The sequence below is a fragment of the Melampsora larici-populina genome, assembly GCF_000204055.1.
Source record: "Melampsora larici-populina 98AG31 unplaced genomic scaffold MELLAscaffold_5, whole genome shotgun sequence".
In the NCBI taxonomy this organism is placed as follows: Eukaryota; Fungi; Basidiomycota; class Pucciniomycetes; order Pucciniales; family Melampsoraceae; genus Melampsora; species Melampsora laricis-populina.
In genome coordinates this window covers 1216858-1236368 of record NW_006768769.1, presented here as the reverse complement: position 1 = coordinate 1236368, position 19511 = coordinate 1216858, and the positions used below count along the sequence as shown (strand labels likewise).

The 19511-nt window shown below is 39.7% G+C and overlaps 4 protein-coding genes across 4 annotated transcripts; all 4 read left to right on the top strand.

Annotated features, from left to right (window-relative positions):
• Positions 1 to 947: 947 nt before the first annotated feature.
• On the top strand, positions 948 to 2381 carry MELLADRAFT_93517 (uncharacterized protein; the record flags this gene model as incomplete). Its single annotated transcript, XM_007406152.1, has 5 exons — positions 948 to 1114; positions 1338 to 1518; positions 1597 to 1671; positions 1763 to 1877; positions 1984 to 2381. The coding sequence occupies 5 exons, from the start codon at positions 948 to 950 to the stop codon at positions 2379 to 2381; spliced, it is 936 nt and encodes a 311-aa protein (XP_007406214.1).
• Positions 2382 to 3101: 720 nt separating this feature from the next.
• MELLADRAFT_60265 (uncharacterized protein) lies at positions 3102 to 3632 on the top strand (the record flags this gene model as incomplete). The annotated part of the gene is made up of 3 exons (XM_007406153.1): positions 3102 to 3114; positions 3215 to 3285; positions 3378 to 3632. The coding sequence occupies 3 exons, from the start codon at positions 3102 to 3104 to the stop codon at positions 3630 to 3632; spliced, it is 339 nt and encodes a 112-aa protein (XP_007406215.1).
• Positions 3633 to 8382: 4750 nt separating this feature from the next.
• Positions 8383 to 12864, top strand: MELLADRAFT_33801 (uncharacterized protein; the record flags this gene model as incomplete). Its single annotated transcript, XM_007406154.1, has 9 exons — positions 8383 to 8659; positions 8778 to 9097; positions 9194 to 9600; positions 9667 to 9733; positions 9812 to 9961; positions 10153 to 10875; positions 10921 to 12394; positions 12455 to 12637; positions 12677 to 12864. Coding segments are annotated over 9 exons (3789 nt in total), but the record flags the coding sequence as incomplete, so codon positions are not given.
• A 3284-nt stretch (positions 12865 to 16148) lies between these two features.
• On the top strand, positions 16149 to 18342 carry MELLADRAFT_60263 (uncharacterized protein; the record flags this gene model as incomplete). The annotated part of the gene is made up of 6 exons (XM_007406155.1): positions 16149 to 16386; positions 16562 to 16717; positions 16780 to 17184; positions 17222 to 17284; positions 17316 to 17834; positions 17900 to 18342. 6 exons carry the CDS (start codon positions 16149 to 16151, stop codon positions 18340 to 18342), a joined length of 1824 nt encoding a protein of 607 aa, XP_007406217.1.
• Between the last annotated feature and the right edge of the window lie 1169 nt (positions 18343 to 19511).

Genomic DNA, 19511 nt, shown 5'->3' with positions numbered 1-19511 from the left:
AGGAAGAGGTGAAGTTGAAGTTGAAGTCCATAAACTTGATGCCGGCTAATAGTATAAGATCATCAAAAAAATCAATGTGAGTTATGAAGACAAAGAACCAAAGAAATTTCTAAAAGCTTATCAAAAAAAGTCAGGTTATCTTGATGCTTTCTGCCAATGCCTTGATGATGACTTCCTCTGAAGGCTTGTTGATGAAATTTTTTGAGTCGTTTCCCGGATATGGTACGCTGTACAAATGAACTATGGAGTGTGTATGAAGGGTGTACAGAAAGCCACTTTTTTTTGTAGCTCAGAGAGAGTCTCAGAAGAGTCTCAGAGCGACAGAGTCTCAGAAAAAGACTGATACTGTTACGCTCCCACCTTGTAGTGACTTTTTCACAGGGTTTTTGAGGGTTTTAGTACACATAATGTTCGATCATCGATAGCCTTTCAGCTGTATAACCCATGAGACCATGCTATAGAAAATTCCAGTGCGTCCAATTTGGAAGGAAGTCCAGGGATCGGATGTCGTCCCCAGGTTATCTCTCCAATTCAGCACCAACGGCGCCTCGCAGCTCTACTGAATCCGCGGAGTCCTGCTGTCATGCGGCGGTTAGCTTGACCAACTCCAGAGTCCAATCTCCGCGGGGCACTTGCAGACTTGATCCTCGCAAGCTGAACGGAGGGAAAAATAAACCTGATAGGGCGGGCCTGGTGAACCAGCAGGCCTGCCAAAATATTTTGGACTAGAAGTTTTTCCCCCCTATCGATCACTCCCCCGCTCCCTGACTTGAGATTTTGTCCTCCTCGAACTTGAACGTGCTTCTTACGATCACATTTGCTTTTAGACTTTCAGATCCACTAAAAACCTCTCTGAGGCTCTGGTTTGAAATAGAAGAACTATCTTGGGCGTCAGATGAATGTTGGTGTAATGCACACATAGGTACCAGCGGTCTGCTGCTTACAATATGTCACTAAGAGAGGCGGACAGGGTCAAGGAAACCAGAATGAGCATGCTTGATCTTGCCTTGAACGGGCCGTTTATTAAAAGCAAGAAATGCGAGCAGGTCATTCTCAATTTCTCAGGCTCAAACAGTCACGTGACCGCTTGGAGAGAAATATATGCTTATACTCGGTGAGTATGTTTGTACATGACAGCCAGATATGTAATCAGATTACACATCGAGAAATCAGAGCACTTGAAAGTTGACACTCTTCATCTTGCTTCCACTGCTTTGAGACCTCATTGATCTTGACGAAATCAACACTAATCAAATCCACTCAATACCAATCGAACTCACTCGACACCAATCGAATTCACTCAATCACGATGTTCGTACTTTTTCTCATTCTTAGAGTACTCTTCAAGATAGTTTCTTACTTCAAAATGAATTTGGATATAGGAAAGATACAACAGATGGCACACAAATTGAAAACAAAAAAAAGAAACCAAAACTTGACCCTGAATTCTTACCAGCCAATAAACATGCACCAACACCCTTAGAAAAACAAAGAGCTCAAGTTGCAAGATTACTTCAGGTTTATAAAGATTTTAAAATTTTGCATTTCTTTCAAATTGTCTTACGGTTTCTTTTTCGATCACTTTTTTTTGCATAGGATCCTACTAGAGAAATTCAATTACCAAAACCACCTAAAGATAAAAGTTTACGTCCTCCTAGAGAAATGATGAAAGTATGTTTCTCTAAGGCTTTAGATTCCTTGTAAAAGATATTGATCTGATAACTATCCTTTTGACATTAAACCATACATTTTGATTTTATAGAACGTTCAAGGTAGTTCAGCTGGTGCCGGATCTGGTGAATTTCACGTTTATAAACAAGCTAGAAGGAGGGAGTACGAACGATTACGACAGATGGATGAACGTGAACTGAAGGCATGTGGATGATTGTCAAAATCCAATCCCAAGCCAAATTCCTAACCTCTACAAATACTTATACACGTGTATACAGGAGAAGGAACGAAACGAATTCGAAACTAAACAAGCCGAATTAAAAGCCCAATCTGAATCCAAAACCAATAAGAACCGAGCTAGACGTCAGAAACGTAAACAGGTTCGACTACAAAAGAAAGATCCAAAAACAGAAGATGGTACTACTGGAGCTGAAGTATCAGAACAACGTAGTGATGATGAATCAGATGATGATTCAGATAATCAACAAAAACGTCGTAAATTAGGTGCTGCACCAATTGCAGAAGGAATCACTTTCAAATCAAAGAATCAAGATGATGAAGATGATGACAGTGATGGCGATGAGACAAAGAAGAAGACGGCATCAGAAGTTGAACCGAATACTATCAATTTAGATTTGTCGAATCAGGATTTAGCTGCTATACCTGTGATCGAACCAAAGGGTATCACTATCATTGAAGATGAATGGTAGAATATGTTAGCGCTGAGTGAAATTTATAGGATTATCCTTTGTATAGTAATGTTTTCAGATCGCCTTTGACTTGAAGAAGATACTTGAAAGCTTGCTTTCGAGCAGATTGTTAAAATCAAGTCTGACCATCAGCTGCTCATTGGTGAACGTTTGTCAAATCAGAGTAAAACATATCAAATCCGGAACTTGGTTAGTTATCACTTGATGGAATCTGTTACATTGTAATCTATGTATCTTTAGTACAGACATATTCCACAATCTCGTCCTTCATCTTTGGCCTTGCGCACAAATATATCCTGTGGGACGGTTTTTAGGAGTCAAAGATAGCTGCCGTGCAATCGTATATATAGAAAGATCGTTTGGCTTATCTATCATCCTCGTGGAACCATCTCGATTGTTTTCATCGTTGGATATCGAGACATGAGGTTGAGATATTTCACATACAAAAGAGCCTCGCATAACTCGACCAATCTTGCGCCAGGTAAAGAGCTGTAAACCATCAGCATGTACATGTCTTGGAATTCATCAGACTCAATGACGTCACAGTGATACAGCTGAAAGAACCCAACTAGATGACGTCATAAACAGTTTTCATCATTAAACATTCACGAAGACAACACTCACCAATCGGATTCAAAAAACTTTAAACATTGCTTTTTGGACATCAGCATCTCTCCACACCTCAGTTTACCATCAAAAGCAATCTTATCTCAACCCAGCATGTCTACTCAATGTAAGTTTCAGTTTCAATCAGATTCCATTCCAAACGACTACTCTCACTTAAGGCTAGGGAAATCAATGGTTGATTGTTGAAATGTATAATATTTAATCAGCTCAATACATGGCTCACACTAATGACGGTGATCAACGTAACGCATCCCAGAAAGATATAGACGCCCAAAAGGTATGCCAATACATCAAACACAACAAGTCCGACGTAATCAATCCTTACTCTTCTTTCTATAAACAAAACCACAAATATCTACGGAATGATAGCCAAATAGATACGAAGCAGGTAAAGAAGGATCACATTTAAACAATGATTCAAAAGATGGTAGATCGATTGCGAATCGATTAGAATCAGAATTGCGAAAGAATGAAGATGAAGATCATAATCCGGATCCAAATATCCCTGACAAAGGTCAAAATCCAACTGATTTAGCTAAGGCTCATGGTAATAAACCTAGTAAAGGAGCTATGATTGATGAACAAATCAAATTGGAGGAAGAAGCCGAGGTTAGTTTCTTCTGAACTTGAAGGTTTTTTTTTGGTATCTTTATTTCTTGTTAGGAATTAACTCTTTTGGATTGAATTTTTGGGTCTTACTCTTCGGTAGCTCAAAAAGAAGGGGATCTCCACTTGAAGTTGATGTTTCTCGGCTTCAAACTTTAGAACATGCTCCATTCTTAGTTAACTATGAATTACAACATTGCGAGGCAATAATCTACTTGAAGCAGAAAACTTTGATGGATATGTATCCATGAAAGCAATAAGAAGGCTTTGATCTACCTTTTTATGCTCAGAGCTCTTCAGGTACTTGCGAGATACATAAATGGACCATGAGCCATCGCTGCTGAGAAAAAGCCCCAAGACAACACGCCAGGCCATAAACATGACATGACATGACCTCGCCTTGCGCTTGCTCTGATTGACAAATCCACCGGAATCCCAGTGGAAGGGTTTCGAAATGATTCACGAGGGTAAAGCCCCTCTATGAGATTCAATGGCAGATTTTTAGCCTATCCTTCATTGCATTCCAGTCTGTGTAGAAAGATTGGAAATAGATTGGAAATCCCTCCATATCATTCTTGTCGCCGACGTTTGAAAACTTTAAGAAATAAATTCCCATCTCATCATGCCATTGCTGCTTTGTGTCCGCTTTTTCTGCCAGTCAATATTCTCGCAGACTTTGTGATTCACAATTATAAAGTCTTGACATGTACAAGCTAGCCTCCAGCGGACACCTGTATAAAAAACTCGTTTGCAATTCGCCACAAAAGACATAATTGTAGGATGACACCAAATGAGGTCTCTCCGTGAGTCATGATGATCAAGATCTAAAAACAAATGCACTGTCGGGGATTCGAACCCCGGACTAAAGCTATTCTCGATGGAAGGCTTCAATGCTAACCGCTACACCAACAGCGCATGGGAAAGTTGTGGATCATCACAAAGTATGATATGACAACATCATCACAATTCGCCTACCTGTACCTCCCATTTTCTGCCAGACCTTAGCACCTTGCTATCCTTAACTTGTAAATCTTTGGAAGTACATCTTATCTCTGTCCACAATGAGGATGCCAACAGAAGTGGTGGCTCAGGAAAGAACTCGACTATACTAGTGAGTAAGTGCTTGGTCTTAGGCATCTTTTACAAATCAGTGATAATTTATCTTGGCCTTTCCTTGTGGCTGCAACTTTTAACCTGTGATTCCACTATAAATAATTATGATATGGATCAACAAAAATTCCCATAGTGCCCTCTGGGTGTCAACTTGTCAAATAAGAGGAGCTCCCTGTGTAGGAGAAACAAATGTTATGCCAAGCTCCATCAGTGTCTTGGGATTTGCATCTTCCACTATACTTTCTTGTTGTGTTCTCACCATGGTTACGGAGCCCACATCTTGCTGAGTGGAACCAATTGTCATAAGTATATATCCTATGAGCATTTTTACTATCATCTATCCTGCAGAAGATGTTGCATATCATGTGATTGTACCCCCATTGTCCTTACAAGTGGATGTGTTTTCAAAGGAAGCTATGACAGCTACAGAAACAAGTGCTGTAGGAATGACAGACCACTTTGCATGCATGAGCATTTCAAAGCTCACCATGAAATATTTTCTGTGGTGTGTTGAAGTCTTTGATAATGTGGCCTAACAACAAGCACAACAGTGTCAATAATTTATCAAAACTTCCTTGCAACTTGAGTGAGCAAGCACTGCAAGCTCATTCCAATGTCAGTATGCATTGTGTTTGTTTTTTGTGAATATCCTTAAACAAGAGTCGCAGCTGCTGTACTCAGCCACAGCCTGTGCCAGATCCCAACATATATCACCAAGTAGAAATGAGTGCCTGTCCTCCTTTTGCAGATAATCTGAAATCTCTACTTCTTTTCTGCAGATCAAGGTCATGATACAATCAAAGATAAGCATACCCTCACCACTAGTCCTCTTCCAGCTGGCTGTGACCATACAAGTAACAGCAAAGCCTGGGAAAATTGCTTGTTTGACAAGATAGAATTTTTGACTTAACCCCCAGAATATTTGGAAGGGCCTACCAAACATGTTTAGCTTCAAGCCTGATCCCAAGAGAAAATGGTCTGCCACTTTCAAAGAAACCTAGGGAATGAGTGGAACCAACCAAGTTGCAATGGATCTTGGGCCACCCCAAACATATATCCTATACTACTCCTTCTATAAGAATTGCCAATTCTTTTGGAAGAATCATTCTCAGGAAGGAAATGAAATCATAGAGTTTGATATAAAAGGTTCAGATTTGATCAACACACTTGTTAATTATACACCAGTCTCCTGAACAAGAGAATATGTAATAATAGTAGAAGAATGACAAGAATTGGCTTAACCAAGATTATTGATAGACCTGGCAAAATATTGGGCTATAAGTATTTTGATTGCACTTGAAACGGGAACAGCTAAACATCTGAAATCTAACAGATGCTGAAATTTGGCTCCATAGATTCAAAAGTAATTTGAATCCTAAAAAGGCCCATAAATTTTGCAATTGGCAAGCAAAACGCTTGATTCTTAGCTCATTAGACATCTAAACTCTGTCTCCAGAGCTTTCATTTAGGTGATAAGTCTGGGTCTAGCTTTGCAAAGAATATATGTGACTTTGTAGAAGATACTTTCAATGAACCACAGCTGCTTTGTGAGATGAGCTGAAGCTTTGACTGATTCTTAAGAGATTTAGAGAAAGGCTCTTGATTTCTTGTGAGACCAAATTCAAGTCTTTTGACCACAAATTTCAAAATTCATGAACATTCCCAGAATTCAAAATGTTGTCATGAAACTCAGGAGCCAAATTTCAGCATTTGTTGCAGGTGTACCTCTGATTATCATGGGTTTTTTTGGTTGGTACATTCAACAATGTACACCCTAAAAATACAAAAAATACTCAGATCATATTTCTCAACACCAGGAATGATATACAATTTTTTTGTATTTTTTGCTCACTTCCTGACATCCCAATATTTTTGAATATCAATTTTTACATTTTCTGCCCAGAAACTGTTAAATTATTTGTAGTGTGCACAGCTGGTGATAGAACTGTACACTATATAAAAAAGAAGACTGGAATATGCTTACAGATTTAATGGCACATGTATCTTTGAGACCATCTTTGGAAGAAAATTCCTTCCCGCAGAAAGTTTTTCATTAGTCCTAGAAGCTTCCTGGCTTCACCATCCATGATATCATAGTGTGATTGCAAGAGAAACTTGTGTATACCCCTTCTTCTTGAAAACTTCTCCTTATTTCTCCACTGTCTGATTTTTTACTCATCCTAAAAATATGGGAGGTAGTATCAATTTAAGCCACATTTCTTTAGTTTGAGATATCTTTGTGGCTCAAGGATCTCATGTAACTGGAATGTACAATCTATCATTCAAGCAATACTGCAATTGCTCTGATCTGATAGGTTTGAGTCATCCAAGTGATTCCCAAGTTTGGAAGAAAGTGCTGTTTTTAAAAATGTAGAATGATCGATCGAAAGAAAACAACAGTTTGAGTGAGACTGGAAATCAATTTACCATCCAAGACTCAAGTTCAACCTATCGTCATCAAGCGCCATCAATACTCTATCACCATCAACGTCACCACCATCAGCATTAATATTGAAGATACTCATTCACCTAATCAACCTCGACTTTTTATTTCTGTTCTATCTTATCCCTATCCTATATGACGTCAACTCTATCAGATTATCATTTATCAAATCATTTACAAAGTCACCATCTCAAATCAACTTCAAGCGAACAAATCTCTCCAAACTCTTCCCATTCCCATTCGCATTCAAATCAAATTGATAATGAATTGGATGACGATCATCAAGAACTTATTAATCTGAGAAATACTGCAAATCAAGAAGTTCAAAAACCATATCAGGAGCGTTTCAATGAATTCATCTCAAATCCAGAATTTATCTCGTCACCAAAATCAAAGTCAACTATACCTCTTAACCATTCAGGAAATTCTAATCAACTTGAAATTGAGGAAGAAGAGAGTTTTGTATACACAGGGAATGAAGCAGAAACTTCAACTGAAGACGGATGTGAAGATGACTTTGTTTATGATGGCAAGGATGTCAACGTCTTTGATGATCAAGACTTACTTGAAACTGATTATGCTACCAAACTTGATGCTATTCTGGAGCTCAATAACGCTGGTTTGGAAGATAACTCTCATCTTGACCAAGTTCCAATCGTTCAATCTACTACCTCACCCTCCTCCCCAATCATAACCAATTTGCCAAACTTAGACATTCAACTCACGCCTGAAAATGGTCAAGGAAGACGTCTATCATCAGATGTGAGTTCATATCAGTATCGAATTTCTCATTCTGTTTCATGGGGACTTTGAAGCTGATTTGGTCCTTTCTTACTCTAGGAACTCTCTCTATCTTCTCCCGCTAGTAACGGTCTGGCACATCTATTGGCTCCTCCCGGTCGACAATCACTCACTCCATCACACTCTGTGGCCGACTCATCAACTTCTTCTAACTTCCTTCTCACCAGCAAATTAAGACCAGCAAGTGCTCAGTTCTCAAGATTACGATCTCTCAAAGGAGTCGCGGGATCACCTTCACTCTTAACCCCTCCTCGAAGGTCTACCTCCAACTCTCCTTCTATGTCTGATTTTCCACAGGATTTGCTTGCCCATAACCGCCTTCGATCTCCTCTTTCGCCTACCTCCGATCTCATTTCTCGAAATTCATCCATGTCTCATCTTTATGATCTCAATGAAGCTTCAAGTTCTCAAATGACATCATCTGTCATTGATGAATCTACCCAAGTTCAATACAACACTAGTCTTTTTCATTGGGCATCTCTACGGAGGATCAGTAACAAGATCTATCCGAGTTCTAAACGACATCCCACTGCCGTCACAAAAGCTTCCTCGGCTGCCAACACGTTACTCGGGCTACCGACGGTGATCGCAGCGAGCGGAGTCATCGTGATTGGAACTGCCAAGGGATGGGCTATGGTCTTTGACTATGCCTCTAATCTGAAATGCGTGCTGGGTACGGATCTGATCGGTAAGCTATACGATACTCATTCACTTCAATCAACCTTATATGTATGCATGTCATCTTTGCTGACCTTTTTGTTTCGTGGGTGACACAGTAAGAGATGCTGGGGCGGTATCATCTTTAGCAATCTCTCATGATCATACCTTTGTGGCCGTTGGTCATACGATGGGCTACATTTACCTCTACGATCTAGCTAAATCGAAACAACCGGCAAGATCAGTAATCCCAACGAGTATGAGATTAGTTCAAGCTGGTCGATCAGAGGGTCACCTCACAGGTCATCGAATCATTCATCTCGGTTTCGTCGGACTCAGACACACAGCCATCGTATCAGCGGATGAAAGCGGGTTGGCCTTTTATCATCACTTGGGACAAGTTTTGGGTTTAGCATCCACAGACGTAATTAGGATCTTGGGAAAATATCCAGATACGACACTGAATCCAGTGAACCCGATCATCAATGGTATTGGGGCCGATCATCAACGAACTCATCTACGGCAAAACTCAGATTTATCAGTGATTAGCGCTGCCGGGAATAAGTCACGTAGATCGACCAAGATCTTTGGATCATCTCCTTTACCTCTTGGTCCATCACCACATCTTACTGATCAACACTCGCTGGTAGCTCTACTCACCCCAACCAAACTCATCATAATCGGTCTCAAACCCAGTGCTCGGACATGGTGGAGGTGTATGAGGAATATCACTCATCCTAATCAATTGAATGAGTGTGGTAGTCTTTGTTGGTTTCCAAGTTCTTCGATCAAAGATACGACCGATCTCAAACGTTCAGTTGATTCTTCAACCTTCAAACCAGAGACGCATCAACCCAGCAATCCAGTCAATAGTGCGATGGACCCTCTATTGGCATTTTCATGGGGAAAAAATATTCGTTTTGTGACAGTAATGTCAGATGAAAAGATAGAAGAAAGTACTCAGAAGGACGAGTTAGCTCAAGAGGGGTTCTTGAACGGTATAAATCGTAGATTGATTAACAAAGTACCTAATCTTAGGTTTGTAGAAGGAAAGAGTTGGACATGCGAATCTACTGTACAAGCGATTCAGTGGCTAAATTGGAGGGTACGTTGGCTTCTCATATTTTTTAAAGATTTGATGATCTCATCATGCTGACTTTGGGGATGGGGTCCTTTTTTTCAGATCATTTGTGTTCTCACCTCTACTCATATTGAAATTATTGATACGCAAATCTGGCGTAGGACTGGTATGGAGTCTATCGATTTACGAGGAATTGTGAAATTGAACGTGTTCAGAGATAGCTTTCATCACACTCCATCTGGCTCCAAGCCGGTTTTGAGAGATATGGCTACTACTTCCGAGAGACTTACGAGCGGATCTCTGATGGGTAGCTTTAAAGCTTACAAGGGCAAAATCTTCCTCCTTGTAAGTCTATCTGTTGATTCCTATTTTTTTTCTCCTTCTCCATTTTTATGGATGTTCAGTAGTTTTTTTGTTGATTGAAAGGTGTGGGTACGTATCAGACGACTCATGATTTACGGCTTGGGATGGTCGTTTCATGGGCCGATCAAATCTTGCAATTGGTCGAAACTGGTTCATTGACCAAGGCTGTTGATCTTACCACAAGTTATTGGTTTGGACGAGCTGATCTTGAAACAATCGGATTACCAAGTGAAGATTCAGTAAGACAAGCCTTAGTAAAACCAAAGCTCAAGGAAATCATGCTAGCTTCCTTAGATTATATCTTTTCGGATCGAAGGATGGAAGATGATACTCACTATGACTCAGAAGGGCGTGGTGTAGATCGTACAGAACTATTCGAAGGTTTTGTTCGTAGTTGTGCGAAAGCTTGTATTGCGATTGAAGAATTCGAGTTTATCTTTGAAGATGCCTTTGAACGGTATTCTGATAACGGGATTGAGACTATCTTTTTGGAACAAATTGGACCATTTATCATTAGTTCTGAGATCAACACTTTGCCTACTCTCATCGTTCAACATCTCATCAGTCTACATCAGGATCGTGGAAGGTTCGAAACAGTTGAACAAATCATCTGGCATGTCGATCCGTCCTGTTTAGATATCCAACAAGCTCTTGATATTTGTTCTCGTCAACACCTATATGATGCTTTGGTATATGTTTACACCGAAGCAATGGGGGACTTTGTGGGTCCGTTGATAGAATTCGTACAACTCATTCGTACCATCCTACATGATCGTCAACAAGCTTATGAAAACTTGGAAGACGTCAATGGATCAACTGAATTACCATCTGAACAAGAGTATCAACAGATCAATCGGAAGACAGAAAGCATGGTATCCAATGCATACAAAGTTTACGCCTATCTCACCAATTTATTGACGGGGATTTCATATCCGAGCAAAAAGATCTATGAACCATCCAAGGCCAATACGGCTAGAATGTCGATTTATCAGTTTTTATTCTCCGGTCAATCCGTTCGTTGGCCAATGCCACATGGTACGCTAATCTTGACAGTCGGAGATGGTCAACAAGAACCCACTTATCCTTATCTAAGAATGTTACTCAAGTTTGACTCGGAAGCCTTCCTTGATACACTTGATGGTGCATTTGAAGATTCATGGTTACACGATCATCATACGGATGACAATAAACGAACAATAGTGAATCGACAGTTTATTGTGAACTTACTCTTGGAAGTGATCTCGACTGGAACCGATTTTACTTCAGCAAATCGAATGTTCTTGTACATCTTCGTAGCAAGGAATTTACCAAAATATTCACAATTCTTAAACCTTTCAAGCTCAACGATCCATTCAATCCTAGTCAATCTTTCAAACGATCTTGATTTAAATACAAGAGAAGATCGAGAATTAGCCGTTGAATTTCTTTTATCGGTTTATAATCCACCTGAAGATCTTGGAGGAGGAGATCTTTTACAATTATTTGAAGAAGCTGGGTTTTGGAGAATTTTGAGAAACTTGTATCGTACTCAAGGTAGATGGGATCAAGTTTTAAAAAGTTGTGTTGAAGATACTGAATGCGGTTTAGGAGTTTTCACTGAATTACCTGATATTCTGAAATCTGTTGACCAAAGTCAAGATGAAGAGATGTGTAAACTGGTGGATGAAGTGATCATGAATTCGATTCTTCAAATGATTGATATTAGCTTACCACTCACTTCATCACTTATCGACACCTTACGGCCAAGTCTACATACTGAAGTGGTTAACAAACTAGAGGGAGCGAAGGAAAAACAATTTGATTACCTACGCTCATTACTGGAACCTCGTGGACTTTCTGATTTCGAATCCGAGTTCTCACAAGGACCTATTCTACCTTCAAACCTAGATGACCGATCTAAATTGATCTATGTGAATCTCTTATGCGAACGTGAACCGAGCCATGTACTTGAGTTTTTGAAACAATCTGTTCCTTTAATCAAGGATGGGAATGAGATTGTGAATGCATGTAAAAAATTCAATATAGATGATGGATTAGTTTGGCAATTAGATCAAGTTGGAAAAACTAGAGTTGCGTTTGATGAATTGAGTTTGATTATGAAAGAACAAACTGACCAAATTCTTCAATCACTTGACTCAGAGAAAGTAGAAGACCAGGATCATCAATCGGCTCATCAACTAATCTCTTCTTTCACTCAACTTACTCTTGTGGCTATGGAAATATGTGTTAAGAATTCAGAGTGCACTCAAGATCAACTAACTGGAGAAGATTGTTGGTTCAATTTGTTATCATCTTTGATTCGATCGATCCAAACTTGTGCAAGTGTAGTACCAAATCAGCCTACCAATGTACGAAATCGATCACAGTCTATACAAGAATTAGATTTATCAAATGATCTTGATTTGAAAAGTTGGGTGGTAGATCAATTACGATCACTTTTACCTACCATTCTTTCTTCTTTGATTTCTCATACGAATTTTTCAAATCGAATTTCATTTTCAAATTTAGTTAGAAGATTAATTGAATCAACTGGTGAAAGAAGAATTAAAGAAAGCCAAAACCAAAGTAATGGAGAAAGTTCAAAAAGAGTAATTATGAATGGAGGAACAAATGAGTTTAGAAGTATTGTGATGACTATTTTGGATACGTATAGGTTTGAAGGTAGTGTTTTAGAAGTAACAAGTAGGTTAATTGATCGAGATTTATTTGAACATGTAAAAGAATTAAGTCAAGCGAAACAAAAAGGTATAAGACCTAATCAAAGGAATTGTTATTATTGTAAAAGGAATGTATGGGGAGAAGGAAGTTTGATGGTCGAAAGAGGAATGAAAAGGAGAGAAGAGATTGTAAAGAAAACAGAAGTGATTGAAAGATTGGGATTATTACCTAGATCCAATTCATATGGAGGACCGATTCGAAAGAAATCATTAAAAGGTAAAGAAGTGGATTTACCTGATGATTTTTTTACCAGACCCGGTGAGCAATATCATAATGAACCAGAAGGAGGAGGATATTTACAACCTGATCATCATCAAAATCATCATCATCAAAATATTTCATTAAGTAGATCACTTAATCATAATAGTTTAAGACCTCCTAGTCCATTTGCTTTAGCTCCACCACCTAGACGAGCTTCTTCACCTGGTGGTGGTGGTAGTCATGGTAGTTCTTCTCCTATTTCACGTCCGTGGCCATTAGCTTATGAAAGATTTCAAGAAGATTTAAATCGGATTGGAGGAAATGTAGGGGGAAGTAATTCAAGAGCAAGTTTAGGAGGAGGAGGAGAAAATCAAGAGATCATTAGGTCTAGATCACCTATAAGTTTTACAGAAGAAGAAGAAGCTAAGAGGAGAGGATTATCTGTTGATACTGGAGTAGGATTACATCAAGGAGTCAATCATGAAAATCAAAATAGGGAAGAGGAAGGAAATGAGAATGGGAATCATATTGGAAAGAATTGGAAAGGGTTTAGTGGTGTTGTTTTAGGTGGGGATGGTAGAGTTGCTCATGAAGAATGTTGGAGAATGTTTACTGGTTATTATCAACGTTAAGAATTATATAATTTAGAGGAGATTATAAATATCAGATGAGTAGGAGATTAGGGTTGGTTGGATGTTGAACTTTGTTTCAGTTGATTGGTTTTTGTGAATGATGATTATGTTTTTTGTTGAGGTTTTATGAAGTTTTTTCGAGAAAATGAAATGATTTTTTCGCAGAATAGCTTTGGTAACTGTCTTTGACATAGAAGGAACACGTGAGTTGATTTTTTCAATACAAAAGTGAGTGGGAGTTAGTTGTTTTGTGATGGGATGTGAGAAATCAAAACAATGTTTGAGAAGTTTTTTGAGGATATATAACTTATTAAGGGCTTTCAATGGTCACACTATATCACTGAATACTACAGCAGTCACTTCCCTAGCCTCATGATTGATGAGGGCAGTTGAAGAAGGAGACAGGTTGAAAGTTTGGTGAATGAGCGTTGGAATTGAAGCTCAAGGCATCATTATGGATGTTTTTAAAATACCGGTGCAAAGTCTCAATCATGCTGTCCCAATCCATGGAGCCAGATTGAGCCTCTGTGTGTTTTGTGCTTCAAAGGTCTCAACCCACATTCTGAATAACACCAGATAACTATGGTGGCCCTGAGGCAAAATCACCGCCACCCCTTTCTGTGATTTGCGTTTTGCGTTTTGTGATTTGTGATCTTTACTTGCATCATTCAAAAACGTCCCCAGCGCATTCTTCAGTCTCAGTGTTGACTATATACCACTTTCTTAACCTTCACTCTGTCATAGATTGCTGACCCAGATATCCAAAAGCGGATTAAACGCGTTTTTTTTTCTCTCAAAAATTCAAATTACACACAATAAGTTTGAATCTCAAAATTGAGTTGAACCCATAAATCACAGCCTCTTATCATTTTGTATCAATTGGAGACTGACAACTTGATATTTTTTCTTCAAGAAACTGCATCAAATGACCATCTTCATCTGAAGAATATGTCGACTTCTGCTGTTTTACAACTGGATCATGGTAAATAAACCACATGAGACTCTAGTAAAACCGTTATTAGAATCAAAATCAGATAGGTTGGCTATTTTTCATGGGTGAATCAAAAGCAGTTAATGTGATCCTGATCAAAGTATCAAAAATATCTATCAAGAGTTTGGATCTATTTAGTATATAGTACAATGAGATTAAATAACAAAGAGGAAGGCTTTATCCTAATTTGAGAAAATTAGTCAATGATATGAAATTCAGTGAGTGAGCATGGTGATTGAGAGCAACAGTTGATAAGTTTGAGGAGAAGTCCTACTCAACTGTGTTCTCCTAAAGACTTGAACAATGAAGATTGCCCCAGCATTTGATGTAACACTGGTGTAAAGCTTTGGGTCCATGTTTTGATGCGGTTGGCTGAACTTTGGAATCGACAGAAGTAACCTACATTTTGCTATGGGTGATCACTAAGCAGTTAATGTTCAATATTGATCTTACCCCAAATCGAGTCGCCGATCAAGTTTCTTGAGGTGATAATCTCCCTGATAGACGCGTACCTTGATGGCACAAGTGTATGCAGCGACACGATCGAAGTAGAATCTTCAAAATTTGATTGAGATGAGATGGCGACCAATTCTCACCTCTCCTTAGCTTCACAAAGCCCTCAGAGGCCTCTCCTATGTCCCATTTCATGATAAGTAGATACCATAGAAGTTCCCAGTTCATCATTGATGTCGCTTCCTTGGATTGATGACAATCGCTTGTCTAGGATGTCCTCGTCTTGAAAAATTGCCAATCGCACGTCTGATGCACTTGCAAGGTTTGATTTGTATGTTGTGGTCTACATCAAGATAGAATTGATTTCTGGGGTTTTGAATGGATGAGTGAGAAGCAGTGAGGAAAGTATCTGGGACATTTTTGAATGATGCGAGTAAAGATCACAAATCGCAAATCACACAAAGGGGTGGCGGCGATTTTGCCTCGGGGCCACCGTAGATAACACCTGCTTTCGCATCACTTTTGTGATCTGGCAGACTGGTACCGTGTTCAGCGGTGATCTCCCAAGACCCAAATTTCTCCCTCAAGACAGTAGTTTGCCCAGAGGATAGAAGTATTTAAATTTCTTTGGACAATCACCCTGGAATGACGACTCAAGCGTAGCTTGTGTTTATCGAATTTTTGTAAGGTGGGTCCTCTCGCTCCACTTAAAATACTTCAAGCGATGCAAAAAGACCTAGCTTAGCCCAAGACCCACCAACCGCAGGCGTCCCCCCACTCGTGTCATATTGTTCCCGACCGAGTTTGCCTTTCAGTATGTCTTTATATCACGGTGAACTCCATACGTCGTCATCTCATCACCATTTGTCAAAGGTGATTCAAGTGTAGGTGAAGTCTGATGATTTGAACATCAGCCGCAGTACGGGGGGATCTTTTTGCACAACTGCGAAATCGCATGGTCCTTGGTTTCAGATCATAACCATATAAAGACCCAGATCATCATCATTGGATTCTGGAATTCCTTGCCTGTATCATCTCTGCAATCACAAGATCACGGATGTACCACTTCCATGGGTTTCCAATGAGGCAGGAGGTCAAGCCAAGGCTGATGATACTCATATTTTTTGTACTATCTTCTTTAGCCCCCTCATTTACCTTTGGGTTCCTTAATACCAACGAGAAAATTTTCGCTGCTCGTGAACCTAAGTTGGCAGAAGCCTCCTCTTCCGCCTCAAATGTGAAGCATCGGATCAAGTATCCAAATGATGATGGTGTAGAGCTAAACGATCTTTCATATCATACAAAGGGCTTGCCACTTTGTAAGTTCCCACCTCTGACTTCGCATATTTTAGGTTGTAAAACACGTTTCCTTATTGGATTTTTGGAGAAACTACAGTATCCGTAAAATATTCAACTTTGGAAGGAAGAGTGAAGACAAGCGATATGTTGGTCCATTGATTATCCATTTGATTTGAACAACTCGTCTATCTTCAGCTTATCGGTTCTTTTGGGGCGTCCATAGAGAAGAACAAAGGGCGCAGACCGTTAGTTTGGCAGCCGATAGTTTCTTGCCCAGGAATGAGAAATCATTGATGGAAGAAGGCTCAAGTACAGTGATACTCAAGAGATGGCAGGGTTTTTTATTCAAATGTATGTGTTGATATTTTTTTGCACCACCAAGTGAGGTAGAATAACTTGCTGGTATTCCATAGACCCAAATCTCCAGACAGTAGAATCAAGATTCAACAACGAGGTTTTGCATCATCTTCGAGGATTAATTGGGGGGGATCAATTATGTTCGATGAACTACTTGATTGATCATACGCATAATCTCATTGCAGCAAACGAAGAGACCCGCACAGATGGTACAAAATATTTGATCAAAGTTTTTGAGGCATTCATCGCGAGTGAAAATAATCCAACTCACTTTGCCCGACTCAAGGTTGCTTTTTCTAATCTTTTAAGAGAATCAGAACCAGATGACTATTACCAACCCCAATGTATGTGGGAGATACACAAGATGGTGGCATCTATTGAGAGCAAGTTTCTATCACATCCAGACACCGCCTCGAGTGTGTGGAATCCAGATTTGCCTCCGAAAAGCTTTATTATACGAGGTTAGTGCTTCATGATCAGTTTAATTGAATTGATCAGTTCTCAAAGCCATTTTTCCATTTGCTTTAGATCTTTATGACCCGGTTCTGGCTTTGGAAACAGGTAATGCTCCCTCAATGTTTCTGGGTGGTAGATCAAATTTGCTTACGATCATTGGATCTCAAACTCGAATTCTTCCGAATATACAAAATTTCATCCGAATCAGCAACACTCGAAAGTGTTCTTGAGATCGCTTTCATAGAGGCGCCGAGAGCTCACTATATATTGACCTCTGGTGGAAAACACATGACGGCTCGTGAGTTAAGAAGCGCAAGTGATGTTGCGTTGAAAGAAACAGTGTCAGGGATCGAGAAAGCTCTTCAAAAGAAAGAAGGTAGGATGAAGGATCTGACTTCAGCAGATGAGATGACACTTCTCAAGGCACTTTATGCTATGAGTAAGGAGTTGAAAGATCGTGTGAAAATCGGGTTCATAACTTCCGAATCCACTACGAGTGGAGGTAGCAGAACGCATATAAATCTTCCAAACTTATGTCCAGAAGGGACAGAAATGGCCAGATCATTTTCAGAGCTCATAGACGTAGCTCAAGGGCCAGTCAATGCAATAGGAACTCATTCTTGGAGGACCAGGATGAAGATTGCTCTCAGAGCATGTGAGTTTCATGCACATTTGTTCATATGATTTTAGGGAAGATACTTATTTCTCAATTCATTTCAGTTACACCGGAGCGTCTCCTTCAACTGCATCACAAGGAACCAGTATTTCGACAAATGTCTGTGTGGAAAAACCTTCCATCTCTCCCAGAAATCAAGAATCTTCTCAAACAAATTGCTGACCCCAAGCTACTTAAGCCGGATGGATCAATCAATCAATCTCGTAATCATATAGAGATTTTGCACAATTTCCTCGTTTATCTTGCAATAATCGGATTTGAAAATGACAGTTCCTCTATACTTCTTGAAGTGGTCAAGAGTGCAAAAATATTAGCTAGAAACAATGGTATCTTCGGGGATCTTGATATCGCTTTGACTGCAAGGTTCACAGCTCGTTATCCAACATTGGCACAGTATCTAGAGATCAATAAGCCTATCCATAGATCTTTACCAAAGTTTCATCTTCACTTTCCCCCAATTTTGCAGAATGTCAAAGATCATCCATAGCGGGCCTCAAAGGATTGCCCCTGGAATGTAACAAGGTTTGAACTTGTGACATGGCGGTTGGAGTACTCAGTAGACTACATAGTTCTGATACATTATCCGCAGTTGTTTCCTCTTTTCCTTTGTGGATCTCTCTCAGTCTTTTACTTCTATTTGTGTTCTTTTCTATTTGCTGGTTTTCTGAATTTTGAGGGTCAAACTAGACATCAATCAAGGGGATCTAAATAAATTCCTACTCTTCATGAGCTGAGCCTTAGTCTAGAACTCAGTGAAGGTGGAGATTACACTCCACCTTACATGAAAATATCAAAATGTTGGAACAGTCTGAAATCAGATAGCAACTGGCTTCTCTGAAATTCAAAATCATGTTATCATTTATCTTTGGAGGACCCCGGCAAAACCCCAGGGGTTATCTAAAATCACTGATGCCTTCTTCATACCAAAAAAGCCCAAATTGTTCAAACAATTCCAGTTTCATATGTATTTCACCCCAGGACTTGGGAGTATAATCAGCTGATGTTTGGCTCTCATTCATGCTCACACCCGGTACCTTTTGCATGCCTCAGGGTGTGCCCAGGGCCATGGCCTACTCCCGGTATGGTATGCCATTGTAAGGCGCTGATTAGGGGTGTACCATGACACCACAATAAATCCCTGATCTGGGCTGTAGATTTGAGACACCATAACAGTCTATTGATTGTTCTCCAATCCCCAAATCTTGCTCAATGCAACTCCCAGTTGATGCAACAGATTCAACCCATCTTGACTTCAAATAAATCTCACTCATCATTATAAAATGCAATCAGAGCTTTAAAATAGATTTATGAGAGCTTCAACAATAACGGGCTACAAATCCTGGCTTCAAATTGAGCAAATTTGGATTTACTGGGGTGTCAAATTAATCTGGATGCAATGGTTGGGCCTCCATATGTGTACATGAGATTGGTCATGGTGGGTTTATATATGCGAGGAATGGGGTTGAGCAAGTGTAGTGTTTTGGAGTGGGCTATATATATATTGCCCAATTTGCAGTTGGTTGAAATTTGAAGTTGACTACAAAAACATTTGGCAATGGGGACAACACCGGAACCGCTCCGATACCGCTCCGATACCGCTAAATGTTGCGGAGCGGTCACGGTATTGATGGGGACCACCACTGCAGCAAAAATCTG